Here is a 15,424-nt window from a genome sequence, read left to right as displayed (position 1 = left end):
GGACTGATTCAGCCATTAATACACCAAGTGCTGTCGTTTAGTTTCACATCCATATATCAGGTTTAAGTGACCTAGTGGGGCGAGGATACAAACACACAGCGTCCACCATCCTGACCAGTTATCAGTTACCAGGTATCAGTTACCAGTTATCAGTTACCAGTTATCCCGCTGCCAGCGAAGCCATCTCTCCCATCGCTTCCCTTAGAGGCACTCCAAGAGATTTACCATTACCAAAGACGAAGACAAGCAAGCCATTAACAGGTACAAGGGATTTAACATTAACCACAACAGCATTAGCATTAGGTTTATAAATAATTACAAAAGGATCCACGTGTAATATAAACCAAAAGTTTATTTCTACCAATTTGCCCAAGACACTAGAGGAATGAGTTTCCAGTGAGAGAGGGAGTGACCTCTTACATTAACAGGCTTGCGCTCGGTTGGATCATTGTAACACTAGTAAAGCCACTTTGAAAATTGCAGACAAGATGGGGAAAGAAAAATCTCCTTAAAAGCCAAAAAACAAATGCTGGTTGTCCTCGTCTACTAGCCGACTGCAAACATTCACTAGACAAGCTTACAATTAAACCTTGTGATTAGTTTGGATCCCTTTTCTCCTCACCCCACATCTGAAGCCATGCAACCTGCATCCACACACTCAGCACGGAAGAAATAGACTAAACTCTAGAAACACCGAAAGAAAAAAAATACTAAAAAAATGTTTTATTAATAAGCTCCGAAAGCTCGGCTCCTTGCTTGTTGGTAAATCCAGTAGACATGTAAAATACAACCATACAATACATTAGATTCAAAAGGTACCAAAAAGTACGGTAAAAATAACACTTCCATCTCTGGAAATGTAAATGGACACAAAACAATATAAAATAAAAAGTGGAAAAGTGACATTTGCTTCCCCAGTTCCTCACTTGATCTGTACAAATGGAGCATGAGTCCAAATTTCTGCCCACTCCAAAGGAAAAGCCAGAGCCCATGTTCGCTGTGGCTGGACCACGGGATCCGTCTCTTATTTACTTTAGACCTTGAGAGAAAAACACGGTGCTCACAGTTACGGAGATGTGAAAAACCAAACGGAAAAGAAACAACGGCAATGCAGAAGTGCAGACAAGACGACACACACACCATGAGGTTCATGAGTTATGAGTTGGAACAGACCGGTTCAATGAGACGGACATCGCGGGTGAACATCAGAGGGACATGACGACTAGCTGCCATACCTAGCACCCCGTAGAAAGGCCCTAATGCCTAAACTTTGTTTTTGATCAACCACCACCACATCAACCCTTATTGATCCAGTAGTGTTCGTAGGGATGCATCTTACAATGGCCGGCACATGGAATGAATCCATCACTAATGATTCCCCGCCCCCGCCCCCACACCCCCGGAACACCCCTTTAAACGTTTGGATGGGTTTAAAGATCAGATGGGAGAAATTTTGGAGTCAAAAAGGCACAAATGGTTACAGCTAGATTGTCATATCACCATAGATGATGCAAAAATGCATACCTGCACTACATGTGATCAGTATGGCTTGTAGCTACTCTGGTGGCCTCCACGTCTTGGAGTTTTCCCATAGGTTGTATTGCCCTGGTCTGGGAGGACAAGAGAAAAAGGGACTGAGTTCTTCCGTACCACAGAAGGACCAACAGAGGTTCGTTCATTAGCGTGTGTCTGGGCGGTCAGCGCTTACTGTAATCATAGCCACCCCCGTAGCCATAGTACCCGGCCGAGTAGTCGTAGTTGCTATAGCCGCCGTATCCGCCGTAGGCCTGCTGTCCGGTGTAGCCGTAACCTTGGTTACCGTAGCCCTGGTTCCAGTAGTTGTTGTAGCCCTGGTTCCAGTTCTGTCCCTGGCCTGAGAACACAAGGTGTGCATGGTTACGGGGGTGGCCATCTTGATTCTTTGTTTTTCTTTACATATTAAGTAGTCACATGAATGCACCAGACAAGTATCTCACTGATCCGTTTGCAGTGAAAATGTCTGACGGGGTGTCGACATCTGTGTACAACCACCAGCTGGAACGCTGCCAGGGCGGAGGGCGTGTCCGGAGGATAATTATAGACTGCACCGGCCACTTTTTTTTCTCGCCAAAGTTTGCCGTAAACGCACACGAGTTGGGTAAACCCACACGCCCAAATAAGGCCGTAGAAAAACACTCCCAATCGCCATGGCATCTTAGCACACGTTGCTTTTTTTTTTTTTAAATATATAACTGTGGTGTCGACCCGATGGTGAATTTGCAGTATTTCTCAGACTGGCGTTGTGTACGACTCTGGGTCACTCACCTCCACGGCCCCGACCCCTTCCTCCCCCACGGCCCCCAAACTGCTGCTGCTGGTACACCTCTTTGGGCTGGGCTATCTTGATCTCGCACTGCAACACAAGCACACAGAGACGGACTCAGCTGCTTCCCGGAGCTCTGGGAGACATCCCTCTTTTGTTCTCTCCAACACCTCTGGGGCAGAAAACGCCGCGTTTTCTCTCTTCAGCTCCCGTCTCACCTTGCTTCCGCTGACGTTATGGAATTTCTTTTCAAGCACTTTCTTAACGGGAGCCTCGTCCTTGTACGTGATGAAAACGAAGCCCCTCCTCTTCTCGGTCTTGGGGTCCTGCGGTAGCTCGATGGTCTCAATCTGGGGATGAGGGGAGGAAAGAGCAGGCCGTTAACACTGCTCTACCACTGACTCAGTTGACTTATTGCTTGTGAATGGGCTCCAAGTATCTAGAAACTGCGATACACACCCCCACGTCGATCACCAATACTCATCACAGGGCCGTACCTCTCCAAAGGTCCCAAAGTACTCCTGGATGACGTCCTTGTCTGTGTCTGGGTTGAGGCCTCCCACAAAGATCTTCTTCACGGGCTCCTTCTTCATGGCCATGGCTTTCTTAGGGTCTATCTGTCTGCCGTCTAGCCTGTGTTCCTTCTGCTCGAGAACCTAGCAGGGAGATGGCGAGTTTAGCGCTTATTATGGTCAACTGGACTGTATTCTGTGTTAGAACATTGTGTACTATTGAAACTTTCTCAATACTCATGCATTTCGTTGTGGGGTGGGTGGGGGCCCAGATAGCAAGCGGATCTGGGCCATATACAGGCCAGGTCTGGCCCTTGTGGCTTAGTTCCGGCCCATATATGGCCCAGATCCGCTTGCTATCTGGGGGGTCTCACATTGAGCCCTAGCCCGATACTAACTGGACCATACCCTGCACCAAAACATGGTGTACTATTGAGGCTGTCCTGTACCAGCTGGCTAGCTCACCTTTTCTACGCTGGCAGCTTCTTTGAAGAGGATGAACCCGAAGCCTCTTGATCGGCCCGTCTGCTGGTCCATCTTGATGGTGCAGTCCGTCACCTCGCCGAACTTAGAGAAGTAGTCTTTGAGATCCTTCTTACTCGTGTCCCAGCTGAGACCGCCCACAAACATTTTCCTGAATCCGTACAAAATGAAGATAAACCGTTTAAATAGAATTGATCATGTTTGAGACTCTGAAATTAGGCCTACTGCACATCTGTTGCCTTAGCTCATCAGGACGTTGTCTCAAACGTCCTCAAACGTCCAACTTGACGTTGTCCTGATATTCGCCTGCATGCAAGCCCCGCATAACCGCTTAAATACATTTGCGTATAGCCTGCTATGCAACATGATGATTGTAAATACGATAGCCCGCCACTCCCAAAAGAGAAGTGTTCATAGCCGCGGTTGCTGCCTGCTGAAGTGCCCATCCCCCCTCAGCTCTGCACATGGCGCCAACACAAAGCCCCGGTGGAACAAAGGGGACCGGGAGAGAGAGCCGGGAGAGCCATCAGCGCTCGGTCGATCTACGATCCACCCGTTTTAAAACTCACCCCGCATCTTCCTCCCCTTTGCTGGCGTTGATCTGTCCGCCCTCGGAGGCCCCGTTCTGCGATTCTCCCTCTAGAGCCTCTTCTTCTGCCGCCTCTCCCTCGACCTCCGCCTCGGTCTGTTCTCCGGGCCCCTGGGGCCCCTCGTCCCCCTGGTCCTCCGGCTCGGCCACCTCTGGCTCGGCCCCCTCCTCGGCTTCATTCACGGCTTCCTCGGTCTCTTCCTCCGCGGCTCCGGCGCCGTTAAAATCCTCATCGCCTTCGTGCCCGTTTTCAGACGTTTCCATCAACTGTGTCTCGGTGTCAGACATGTTGTACTTCGTGTTCCCTTTGTACTCCTGTGCAGAACAGAGCGTTATTAGAGAGAGCGGTGGTTCTCTTATATAACCCCCCCTCTGTGTGTTAAAGAGCGGTGGTTCTCTTATATAACCCCCCCTCTGTGCATGCTCGCCATTATCCCGTCAATGCACACATTCACATTCACCACCATTTTGGCTGGATCGTCTCCCGTTCATTCTCGTTCACAGAAAGCCGAGGTTCTAGAATGCAATGATCATCAACAGATGTTGCGACAAAGTCGCCATCCCCGCCATTAATGATGATACAGTGAAAGATCAAAGAGAAACAAATGTAACAATGTGTCGCGCTAAGTGACCCTGCCTCTCAAACCCTGGTTACGTAAGAGGCCGCGTACGCTCCTGTTCGGCTCTGCGACGCAAATAGCACCACAACACCCCCACCTAACACACAGAACATGCAACCATTTATTACAACGGTACTTACAGAATGATTTAACAAACAAAAAACAAGCGGAATAGATGCAAAATAAGCCCCAAAGCTGCTTACTGGTCACACAATCGGAGAACGCTCTTCAAGATGGATTCTCCCACACGACGCCAACTCGTGGTTGGTTTTATAGTACCGGTAGAAAAAACCCGACTTTTCAGCTAGGGAGACGCTGATTCGACCCCAGACGCTGTCAATCACAGCCAGGGCCAATTGCTGACGTCCATTCGTTTTGCAGAGCAGCGGTACACGCCCTGTACACACTGGGAACTTTGAGTTCCTTTTTTGCTTTTGGGTACATTTTTGAAGGAAGGACTTGCCCTGCAACAACTTCAACTTCTGTTGCTTTGAAACTGTTGATTTGATATTGAAAATGGATTTGACAGCAAACAAATACCCAGTTTTTGTGAAATCATATTTTTTACTGATGAAATTACATGTCAGAGAGATCTAATGTAGAATCGGTGAAAGGATGCTGTACAATAAGCTTTAGAAGTGAAACTTTTAGTATGAAAAAGTTGCCAACATGAAGTCACTACTACATTAACCCATTCAATGTTACATAGTAGATTAGTTTATTAGCTGTAGGTTTACAACATTAAAAACCATAACAATTTAATTAAAACGATCCCTGAAGACAGAAAGCATATTATCACTTAGTTGAGACAACACAGTTGCTGAAGAATCAGAGTTTATCGGTTAAAAACTAGACGTAATCCCCTCTTAAATGAGCTTTAAGATTCTTTCCTGTCACGATGCCTCTTCCTCACCGGCTCCATCACAAATTGTGGGCTTATTTGGGTTGTTCTTGATCAGCCAATCAGCAAGCCACGTCTAGACGAAAAGGTGAGAGAGAAAAAAAGAAAAAAACTCAAAAAAACATAATTGGAAAAGGTTTGTATGCTATGTATGATCAAAAAGTCACCATGATTTTGTTAATAAATCCCAATACCCTGTTACATCCTATGTCTATTATATCTATATATAATGCAAACAACCCGTCATGACATGTCTAACTGAATGACTGCATCGGTCTAGTTCTGAAACTCACGTAGGGGTCGGACGGCTTCTGCCTGCAGAGCTGTGTGAGTCCTCTGAGCAGCGTGGGGCTCACAAACCTGCTTAGGTAGTGTGTTGCCGCCTCTCCCATAGGCATGGGTTCAATCAGAGCTGGACACACACACACACACACACACACACACACACACACACGCACACACACACACACACACAGACAGAGGAAGGGTATGAATGACCGTATGGAAACATGCCATACTGCTTCAGTGTTTTTCAAGTGTCAATCCTGGTCTGTCCAGCAGAGATAATGTCTGGTGGTCTGTGCAGAAGAGATAACGTGAAGTTGGTAGTTGTACTTTGGTGTTTGGCTGTGTGTGTGTGTGTGTGTGTGTGTGTGTGTGTGTGTGTGTGTACACGCGCATGCTAAAGGGGGTGTATGTACATTACATTACACTCACCATTGGGGAACATGAACTTGATCTCCCTCTCTGCAGAGGAGAAGGACTCGCTGCCATGCACTGCATTCTGGAGGTCAGAGGTGCCATACTTGGCTCGCAGGCTGTGGGAGACATCCAGCATGCTTTTGTACAGTAGCTGCTAGGAATGTCTTGTTCAGTTATAGGCAAGGGGCTAGTGTACAGTCAGCACGCATACTGTGCACACAGGGAGCAACAACTGTCTGCTATTAATATTCTTTTACCATAACCTTGACGATAGCTTTTTTTTTTTTTTCTTTACTCCTAATTTAGCTACTCTGATAGCCTGCCTACTTTTGTATCTTTGTATGTGTTTTTAATGTTGTCCAATTGTCCAATTTGCATTGCTGTAAGGGTCCCATTCATTCTGGAAACGATCCCTTTATGAAGACCCTTGATCAGTAACTCATCAGCACAGTGCCTTCCACTACACTAAACCCTGTCTCCTTAGCTGGAACAGGTGCTGGTCTGAGACCGAAAATTGACTGACCATTCGGGGTGCGTCTCCCGGGCCTTGGTGCTGTTGACGGGACCAATGATGGCCTTCCAGTGAGCGATGGCCTGGTCGCGGGCCAGCGCCAGGGCGACGATGGGTCCAGAGCTCATGAAGGCGGTTAGGCTAGGGAAGAACAGCTTCCCATACTGCTCAGCGTAGAAGTCGCTGCACTGCTCTGGACTCAGCTGAAGCTTGCGCTTCTGTCAAAGATGAAGACGAGACACACAGGGAGACACACACACGAGACACACAGGGAGACACACACACGAGACACACAGGGAGACACACACACGAGACACACAGGGACACACACACACAGGTGCAGGTCAAATTGAAACAGAGGCCACTTGTACTGTGACCCAGACTGATGTTGAACCAAAGCCATCTCACTATACAGTCAATCTCACTCAAAGTTTCCATTGGCTGTCATCGCACACAAATGTTGAAATCCTATATTCTTAATCTGATAGTTCTCCCAAGCATTGAGCAAGGGACAGCAAGAAGGACAAGCATTGAGCAAGGGACAGCAAGGAGGACAAGCATTGAGCAAGGGACAGCAAGAAGGACAAGCATTGAGCAAGGGACAGCAAGAAGGACAAGCATTGAGCAAGGGACAGCAAGGAGGACAAGCATTGAGCAAGGGACAGCAAGAAGGACAAGCATTGAGCAAGGGACAGCAACAAGGACAAGCATTGAGCAAGGGACGGCAAGAAGGACAAGCATTGAGCAAGGGACAGCAAGGAGGACAATCTGGGAACTTCTGTTGTCACGTCATGTTTCTCAACACCACTGTAAGAAAACTAATATTGTCTCAACTCGGCAGCTGTGGAACATGTGACCACACAGACACGAACCTGCAGGATGGAGAACCCAGACACGAACCTGTAGGATGGAGAACCCAGACACGAACCTGTAGGATGGAGAACCCAGACACGAACCTGCAGGATGGAGAACCCAGACTGCAGAACAGACACGAACCTGCAGGATGGTGAAGCCAGCCTTCAGAATGATGTCCTCCATCTCTCCAGCCTGGTGAAGGGCATCGGGTTTGATCAGGGCCAGGGTTCTCTCCACGTAGACCCGGGGTGGAGGCATCCCCTTCATCGGGGTTTCATCCATAACCTCGTTAGCTCCTCCTGTCCTGTATGGAAAGCCGCTGAGCTCGGTCTTAACTCGGGTAATCTTAACTAATTAGTTGGTAGTCTATGGTATACGAGCGTCACAATTGTACTATAACAGGGGTGGCCAACCAGTCAGAGACTAAGAGCCACAAAAATGACTGTGGTACCACCCAGAGCCACACCATATATACCAGCGTTTCTCAACCTTTTTTTCAGTCACTGCACCCTTCATAAGTACTTAAAATCCCAAGGCACCCCAGTCTAAAATAAGAAGAAAAACGTTATTGTCCATTAAATATACATTTAAAGTTAATTTATTTAAAATTAATACATACAAGATATTTTCTGACATAATATATTTTGGACTGGGCTGGACTGGGTTAGGCTGGACTGGGCTGGGTTGGGTTAGGCTGGACTGGGCTGGGTTAGGCTGGACTGGACTGGGTTAGGCTGGACTGGGCTGGGTTAGGCTGGACTGGGTTGGGCTGGACTGGGCTGGGTTAGGCTGGGCTGGACTGGGCTGGGTTAGGCTGGACTGGGCTGGGTTAGGCTGGACTGGGTTGGGCTGCACTGGGCTGGGTTAGGCTGGACTGGGCTGGGTTAGGCTGGGCTGGACTGGGTTAGGCTGGGCTGGACTGGGTTGGGTTAGGCTGGGCTGGACTGGGTTGGGCTGGACTGTCTTTGAAATGTCCCAATGATGTCTGGCATATCAGACAGAATGGCTTACCATTACGTTCTATGAAGAAACAACTACTCTTCCCACTCGGGTGAAAAATGTCCTGTGTTCGTCTTCATATTTTCTTTTAGCTGCGCATTTCTTTCCAGCCATTCTTTGGTTGTGTACAGTAGCCTAGGCTACGTTAGCTTCTGTCGTAAAAGAGAATGACCCACGCAAACTAATAATTGTTACCAAGGTGATTTGCTACCTATATGATTGGTTTGAAGTGGTTCTCAGAATCATGATTTTATGACAAATCTGCAATAAACTAAAATGGGCGGTAAGAAATGCACAGCGAAACTAGAGTAGTTAGTTGGTAGTTTATGGTATACGAGCGTGACATTTGTACTCTAACTTTGAATCAATAGCTAACACTATAGTATTATATAATACTACACTACATACTATTATATAATAATACACTATAGTACTATATTATATTATATTGCACTGTACTTTAGATTGTGATTCTTGCACTTTGCCTTCAGCACTAGATTATGCTCTTAGTCACTTGTTTTAGAGAGAAAATGCACTTGTGAGTTCTGGTGAGTAGTAGTACATTGGCTCTTCCTACGTTAAATGCAATTATTGTTAGTCGCTTTGGATAAAAGCGTCTGCTAAATGACTAATGTAACTATAGCAACACTAGCTAACTGACGTTAGCAATCCTAGGCTCGTTAGCTTTTAGCATGAGCAATGCTACACATTATTTACTTAGCTTGACAATTTGCACATCTATCACTCGTAAAGCCAAATGTAATCTTTTAAAAATAGATTTTAAAAGTTATTTACTCACTTGATCGCAACTATTCCTCAAAGCTAGCAGCTAGGGTCTGCGTTCGGTTACGCGTTGCTAGGATACACCATAATCTACGGCAGGCAATATAGGACATCTCCGCAAACAGTAAATCTCGATAATGTATTTCATCCTCAAGCTTCGGGAAGTGAAGATTCAAATAAGTCAAGTCAATATACAACGTAAATTATTCAACTACAAGGTGACCCATCCAAGCCATTGACATGTGGGATGATTGCAAATACTAAAAATAAAATAAAGACAAGCAATTCATTTAAAACGGTCTTTTATTCATGGCTGAATCTGAGGAAGTTCTTTATCGGGTGCCGATGGTGACCTGCCACACCCGGATCAGGTTGTCGGTGTAGCCAGCGAACAGGGTCTGTGGAGGAGATGTGGATTAGACTCACTCTGGTACCAACTTGAACTCAGTCATAAAAGCATTAGTTTCCAAATGGCAAAGCGTGTAGTAAATGCATTGTAATTGAATCTAACGCAAGCAAACAGTTTATGGAGTTCCCCCTCATATTTTCAGGACTTTCATCAATGGAAATCAGAGGTTAAAGTGAATGGGTACAATCAATGGGGGTGATGCCAAAAAACACTGAACAGCCCACACTTCTGTAATCGGACTCATCACTGCTCTATAACCAGGATCCTATACAAGAACGGGTGCACAGAGGGGGTGTGGCTTGTGTTACCTGTCCATCAGCAGACCAGGCCAGAGAGGTGCATTGTGGGGGCTCAGCCTTGCTGTTGGTGCTGATCACTTCCTGTCTCAGCTCGTCCACAATGATCTTACCCTCCAGATCCTGCAGGGGGAGGATGAGGAGGGGGGCAGACGAGGAACACGAGGAGAGAGATCAGAGGAACATGGATGAGGGTTGGGTTAGATCAGAGGAACATGGATGAGGGTTGGGTTAGATCAGAGGAACATGGATGAGGGTTGGGTTAAATCAACAGACCAGCTTTGTCTGGTGTAGGCTTGACCGATACTGCGACCGTCTAATATATATACATCCAGTCTAATATATCAAAATGAATAGTAAACTATTAGAATGGTTTTAGGGGGACAGTTGAGCTCAGAAACAGCCTCTTTATCATCACAGGAAGTCAGTTGGCATTGGAAGATTTCCATCACTGCTCGTCTTACTTCCCGTCTCCCAAACCAACATATTCAGTGTTAGCTCTAGATTCAACGTTATAGTACAATTGTGACGTTCTTGAGCGTCTGTGTAATTAAACATCTGTATGCACCGACGCATGAGTATCCGTTTGTGTTGATGCATTTTTGTGTTGGTGTGTGTTGGTGTGTGTAGTGGTCTTACCCAGATCTTGATGCTGGGCCCGGTGTGTGTTGGTGTGTGTTAGTGTGTGTGTAGTGGTCTTACCCAGTGTGTGTTGGTGTGTGTTAGTGTGTGTGTGTGTTAGTGTGTGTAGTGGTCTTACCCAGATCTTGATGCTGGGGCCAGTGGCGGCGCAGAGCCAGTAGCGGTTGGGGCTGAAGCAGAGCGCGTTGATGTTGTCACCGCTGTCCAGGGTGTACAGGTGCTTCCCCTCGTTCAGGTCCCACAGCATGGCCTGCCCGTCCTGGAGAGGGGGGGGGGGGGGGGGGGGGGGGGGGGGGTGGCGATGGTCAGCGTCAAAGCTTCACTTCTACATGTCCAGTAACTGACATGCAATTACTCAAGATGTAGGCTGGTTATACGCGTTAGCCTTGAAGAATAGAGTTCAGTGCTATAGCGCATGTGCTCCTGCTTAAATATCCTCTGCTTAAAGATCTTGAGAGCTAGAATCTCAACGATGAAGCGTGTCGAGTGCAGGTTGCGTTCAGAAACAGCCTCTTTATCATCATAGTGAACAGACGGCATTAGAAATTCCATCATTACTTGGAAACCTGCACCATTTTGTACGCCCGAGACCTCGCCATGTCACACTGCTAAGAGCTCACACCGCCATGCAAACCATAACATGACCAGTAGAGTTTATAAAGTTATGCAGGAGTTAAACTTAAAAATTTAAGAAAGTAAACCATTCACTAGACGAGCCAAAGTCATGCACCACGTGTCTCAAGATGGACGCTTTGCTTTCTTCCTACCTTTCCACCGGAGGCGCACAGGGAGCCATCGGGAGAGACGGTCACTGTGTTCAGGTAGCCGGTGTGGCCGATGTGGTTGGTCTTCAGCTTGCAGTTGGCCAGGTTCCACACCTGCAGACGGTGGACAGAGAGAAGTTCCCCGGTCAGCGCTGGCCTACCCATACATCACCCCCTGGGGTCCAGCCAGCTGCAGGAGCTACACCTGGGTTGTACCCTCATCATTGCAGGACTTGTCGTCAGAGCCGAAGCTCAGGCAAATAATGTCATGATGTAATCACGGGGTATGGGGATTGGCAGATCCAGTGACCAATAAGAGACCACTTCTGTACACAGACCACTAGTGTCAGTACATTGGCATTTTAAAGCTGCGGATTTTAAACGTTTCAATACTGCCATGATAAATCCGAGAGGGGATAAGTGATTGAGCTCATCTGTGAAAACATCTTTGTAGACCGTTGTTTGGCTCGATTCGATAGCTTAGCCTATTATAATTTGGTGTTGGGTGGAATTTACCCAGGCTTTTAGACCTGGCTTTAACTCAAGTGTTCATTCTTCTTCTGCAAAAAAGTCACATACAGTACATTTCAAACCATGGGCCCAGTGTTGTAGATGGAGATGTTAGACTTAAGGACAAACCTTGACCATCTTGTCCCAGCCACAGGACACAATGATGGGGTTGCTGCTATTGGGGGAGAAGCGCACGCAGGAGACCCACTCAGAGTGGCTCTCGTCCTGTAGGAGGGCACAGAAAAAAGGAGGGTTAAAGGTTAAAAATGAGGACAAATATAAGCATTACCCATCAATGTTGTACACCGATTCTCATTCAAGATCAAATGTTCTTCTAGAGGAAACCAATTCAAAAATGGGAGTTAAGACCCAAAAATCTTTTGGCAGTCTGGGAAAAAAAAAAAGAATACGCATCCAAACGGTGTCTTTGCTAGTGCTGGTGTGCATCTCACCTGGATGAGTCTAAAGAATAGTCTGACCATCTAAGGGAGACCGTCCCCATCTAATTGTTCCAATTGTACCTCAGTTAGCTTCTGCATACTAGCGTCTTGTGTCCAACCCTCCCAGTCAGCTTGTCTAACCTGGATGGTGTCCTTGTCCTATAAACAAACCTAGTCCATAGCCAACCAGACCTTCCCCATCCAACACAGAGGAGCTACACCTTTGTTGTACCCTCATCATTGCAGGACTTGTCGTCAGAGCCGAAGCTCAGGCAAATAATGTCATGATGTAATCACAGGGTATGGGTATCGCAGAAACAGATCAACGAGATGACCTCCGCATACCAGCGTTGTGTCCAGCCCTCCCAGTCAGCTTGCGTCTAACCTGGACGGCGCACTCGTCCCGTCAAAATAATCCCAGTCCATAGCCGACCAGACCTCCCCCCCCCCCCCCCCCCCCCCCCATCAACCATTCCTAGCGCGGTGTGCGGCTGGCTGACCTGGATGGTGTACTTGCAGACTCCCAGGGTGTTCCACAGCTTAATGGTCTTGTCCCGGGAGCCAGACACGATCTGGCGGTTGTCGGCGGAGAACGCCACGCTCAGCACATCCTTGGTGTGGCCCACGAAGCGCCGGGTGGTGGTGCCACTGAACGGGAGGAGAGAACGACGTAGAAGGAGCAACGTTAGAACGTTAGAACGAATAAAGCATGTGGAATAGATGCCTAGCTTCGACTTGGATCTAGATAACATAGCTCGTCTGGTTAAACCAGTAGGATCCTTCGCAAAATCAGTTTGAGCTCCATGCTGGCCCTAAATGTGCAGCGAGAGTGAAACGTAGGTGTGCATAGCTTCTACTGGCTTTCTACACCCCTGGGTGCATTCAAAACAGCTTCTTTATCATCGCAGGGATGCAAACGGCATTGGAAGTTTCAGAACTACTTTGGAACCAGCACCCAGAAGAGCGGGCATCCATACAGGGTACCTAGCAATGACGGGACCAAAAAAGAACAAGGTAACTCACTAACTTGTGTCCAACCCTCCATGTCAGCTTGTCTAACCTGGATGGTGACTTGTCCTATAAACAAACCTAGTCTATAGCCAACCAGACCTTCCCCATCCAACACAGAGCTACACCTGTGTTGTACCCTCATCATTGCAGGACTTGTCGTCAGAGCCGAAGCTCAGGCAAATAATGTCATGATGTAATCACAGGGTATGGGTATCGCAGAAACAGATCAACAAGAGATGACCTCCGCATACCAGCGTTGTGTCCAGCCCCAACTTATAAATAAACTTGCCTTGCCTTGACTCTAGGAGTGTGTGGTTCAGTTGGATAAGGGAGCCATCTGACACAGGCTCTCCTCATCCACCCCCCTCAGCGTCCACTCACCTGTCCATTCCTCGTCTCCCTCATCTCCCTGTCTACCCCCCCCCCCTCCCCCATCCATCTCCCCCCCACGCCCAGACTCACGTGGTGAGGTCCCACAGGCGGAGGGTCCCATCCCAGGACCCAGACAGGGCGAACTGTCCGTCCGAGGAGATGACGACATCGCTCACAAAGTGGGAGTGGCCTTTGAGTGCGCGCTGGGGGATGCCATAGTTGGTCTCGTCGCGGGTCAGCTTCCACATGATGATAGACTTGTCTGGAACAACAGGGAAGTAGTTATTAGTTGAAAGGCACTGGGCTAGCCAAGTACATACACCAGACACTGATATGCTCTGTGCACCAGCTCCACTACTTCCTGGAAGTCACTTGGCTTCTTTATTTCCTGTCCAATATGATTGGATTAAGTGATTAATCAGGTGTGCGCTGGGTCTTCCGCACACCTGATTAATCACTTAGGCAACTCATAGGACAAGAAATAAAGCCAAGTGACTTTCAGGAAGTAGTGGAGCTGGTGCACAGGGCCTATTAGTTGAAAGGCACTGGGCTAGCCAAGTACATACATCAGACACTGATTAACACTTAAACCATGACCATTTTCTAGTGCTTAGCAAAGTATAAGCCTCCCCTAATGTGGTTAAGTTGCATGGATGTTGTCAAGGGGTTTAAGTTGAGTGTGCAAGTACACTACTGCAATATAATGACCCCCACAGCTATGGAGGCTAGTAGCTAGCTCAGACCAGCAATGCATGGGCTTGTAGCCCACTTCAACTCGAGTATGTTACTAGCTAGCTATGAAAACTAGTTTGCAAACATCCAACAAGCAGAATGGAAGAAATTAAGGTTGCAGAATGAGCTGGGAGAACATAGAAGGGACTGTGTCTGGGCTAGGGGACCCAGCCTCATGTGGCTTGCTAGCCAGCTGGCTGCCTGGCTGTTAGCTTAGCATTAGCTAGCACTAGCTACCGGTGAAACAGAGCACAAGCTGTAGACGGACGAAAAGGAGAGAGAAAATACGACCATTATGTACTATAACTATAATAATAACTACAATAAGACGGGCGGGTAGTTTAACTTTCGCGTAATCTTGTTACGTGCGAGCCACCGTAGCAAGGCTAGGCTAGGGGGAGCTAGCTAGGGGAGGGCCGCCATGTTGGAGAAGCTCTTACCCCGGGAGGCGGACAGGATCATGTCGGGGAACTGGGGCGTGGTGGCGATCTGGGTGACCCAGCCGTTGTGCCCCTTCAGGGTGCCCCTCACGGTCATCTGCTCGGTCATGGTGGAGAGGTTTGAGGCTGCCTTGCTCAAGGATGGGGTTGGATTAGATTAGGTCCAGGTCTCCCTCGGTCCTCTCTCATTTGGGCACGGCGGAAAAGGAGGTTGGGACCCGGATGCAGACGCTTTGAGGGGTCGGTCGTCGCGCAGAGCATTGTGGGAGGAGGACATGTTAACCCTCTCCTGCTCGGGTAGCTCTTGCTGAAATGTAATGATGTTAGATTGTTTGTCTTTTTATGCAATTTTTTTGCATTATTATTCTACATTTATAAGGTATACCATATTTCAGACGTCATTTTGCATTGTGTTGCCTCTGGGTATGAAATGCGCTATACAAATAAAGCTTTGATTGATTGATTGATTGATTGATTGATTGATTGATTGATTGATTTGGTTTTTTGACATGTTCCTCGAATATCTTGTCAAGACTACTCTTTCTCAAACA

General features: G+C 47.6%; 3 protein-coding genes across 5 annotated transcripts; all 3 read right to left on the bottom strand.

The window, feature by feature from the left end:
• Positions 1–344: 344 nt before the first annotated feature.
• Positions 345–4,764, bottom strand: hnrnpaba (heterogeneous nuclear ribonucleoprotein A/Ba). 3 transcript variants are annotated; one of them, XM_084459369.1, is made up of 9 exons: positions 4,710–4,764; positions 3,867–4,201; positions 3,280–3,448; positions 2,800–2,958; positions 2,521–2,652; positions 2,305–2,392; positions 1,709–1,873; positions 1,525–1,610; positions 345–1,039 (listed from the first exon to the last, which is right to left on the bottom strand). In XM_084459369.1, the coding sequence occupies exons 2-8, from the start codon at positions 4,172–4,174 to the stop codon at positions 1,540–1,542; spliced, it is 1,092 nt and encodes a 363-aa protein (XP_084315495.1). In that variant the 5' UTR covers positions 4,175–4,201; positions 4,710–4,764; the 3' UTR covers positions 345–1,039; positions 1,525–1,539. The 3 variants fall into 3 exon arrangements, with proteins under 3 accessions (XP_084315495.1, XP_084315494.1, XP_084315496.1); XM_084459368.1 differs by having other exon boundaries at positions 4,647–4,763; XM_084459370.1 differs by lacking the exon at positions 1,525–1,610 and having other exon boundaries at positions 4,647–4,763.
• Positions 4,765–5,399: 635 nt separating this feature from the next.
• Positions 5,400–9,320, bottom strand: nme5 (NME/NM23 family member 5; the record flags this gene model as incomplete). The annotated part of the gene is made up of 6 exons (XM_084459541.1): positions 9,274–9,320; positions 7,617–7,779; positions 6,633–6,838; positions 6,125–6,225; positions 5,701–5,819; positions 5,400–5,483 (listed from the first exon to the last, which is right to left on the bottom strand). Exons 2-6 carry the CDS (start codon positions 7,755–7,757, stop codon positions 5,400–5,402), a joined length of 651 nt encoding a protein of 216 aa, XP_084315667.1. The 5' UTR covers positions 7,758–7,779; positions 9,274–9,320.
• Positions 9,321–9,542: 222 nt separating this feature from the next.
• Positions 9,543–15,077, bottom strand: rack1 (receptor for activated C kinase 1). The gene is made up of 8 exons (XM_084459640.1): positions 14,874–15,077; positions 13,792–13,963; positions 12,819–12,966; positions 12,008–12,103; positions 11,372–11,482; positions 10,723–10,863; positions 9,975–10,085; positions 9,543–9,655 (listed from the first exon to the last, which is right to left on the bottom strand). The coding sequence occupies exons 1-8, from the start codon at positions 14,980–14,982 to the stop codon at positions 9,590–9,592; spliced, it is 954 nt and encodes a 317-aa protein (XP_084315766.1). The 5' UTR covers positions 14,983–15,077; the 3' UTR covers positions 9,543–9,589.
• Positions 15,078–15,424: the final 347 nt, after the last annotated feature.

This window comes from Borostomias antarcticus, assembly GCF_949987555.1.
Source record: "Borostomias antarcticus genome assembly, chromosome: 28".
NCBI lineage: Eukaryota > Metazoa > Chordata > Actinopteri > Stomiiformes > Stomiidae > Borostomias > Borostomias antarcticus.
Note: the sequence above shows the minus strand (reverse complement) of the source record. Positions and strands in the feature narration are given on the sequence as shown.

What these genes read in the sequence shown, in the direction of transcription:
- hnrnpaba (XM_084459369.1), bottom strand. Translation starts at nt 4,174, where the DNA reads ATGTCTGACACCGAGACACAGTTGATGGAAACGTCTGAAAACGGGCAC. An exon ending in ATAACGTCAGCGGAAGCAAG is followed by an intron (nt 2,393 to 2,520) that starts GTGAGACGGGAG and finishes CTTGTGTTGCAG; the next exon opens with TGCGAGATCAAGATAGCCCA. An exon ending in AAGGGGTCGGGGCCGTGGAG is followed by an intron (nt 1,874 to 2,304) that starts GTGAGTGACCCA and finishes TTGTGTTCTCAG; the next exon opens with GCCAGGGACAGAACTGGAAC.
- rack1 (XM_084459640.1), bottom strand. Translation starts at nt 14,982, where the DNA reads ATGACCGAGCAGATGACCGTGAGGGGCACCCTGAAGGGGCACAACGGC. An exon ending in CGCCTGTGGGACCTCACCAC is followed by an intron (nt 12,967 to 13,791) that starts GTGAGTCTGGGC and finishes CCTCCCGTTCAG; the next exon opens with TGGCACCACCACCCGGCGCT. An exon ending in TCTGCAAGTACACCATCCAG is followed by an intron (nt 12,104 to 12,818) that starts GTCAGCCAGCCG and finishes GCCCTCCTACAG; the next exon opens with GACGAGAGCCACTCTGAGTG.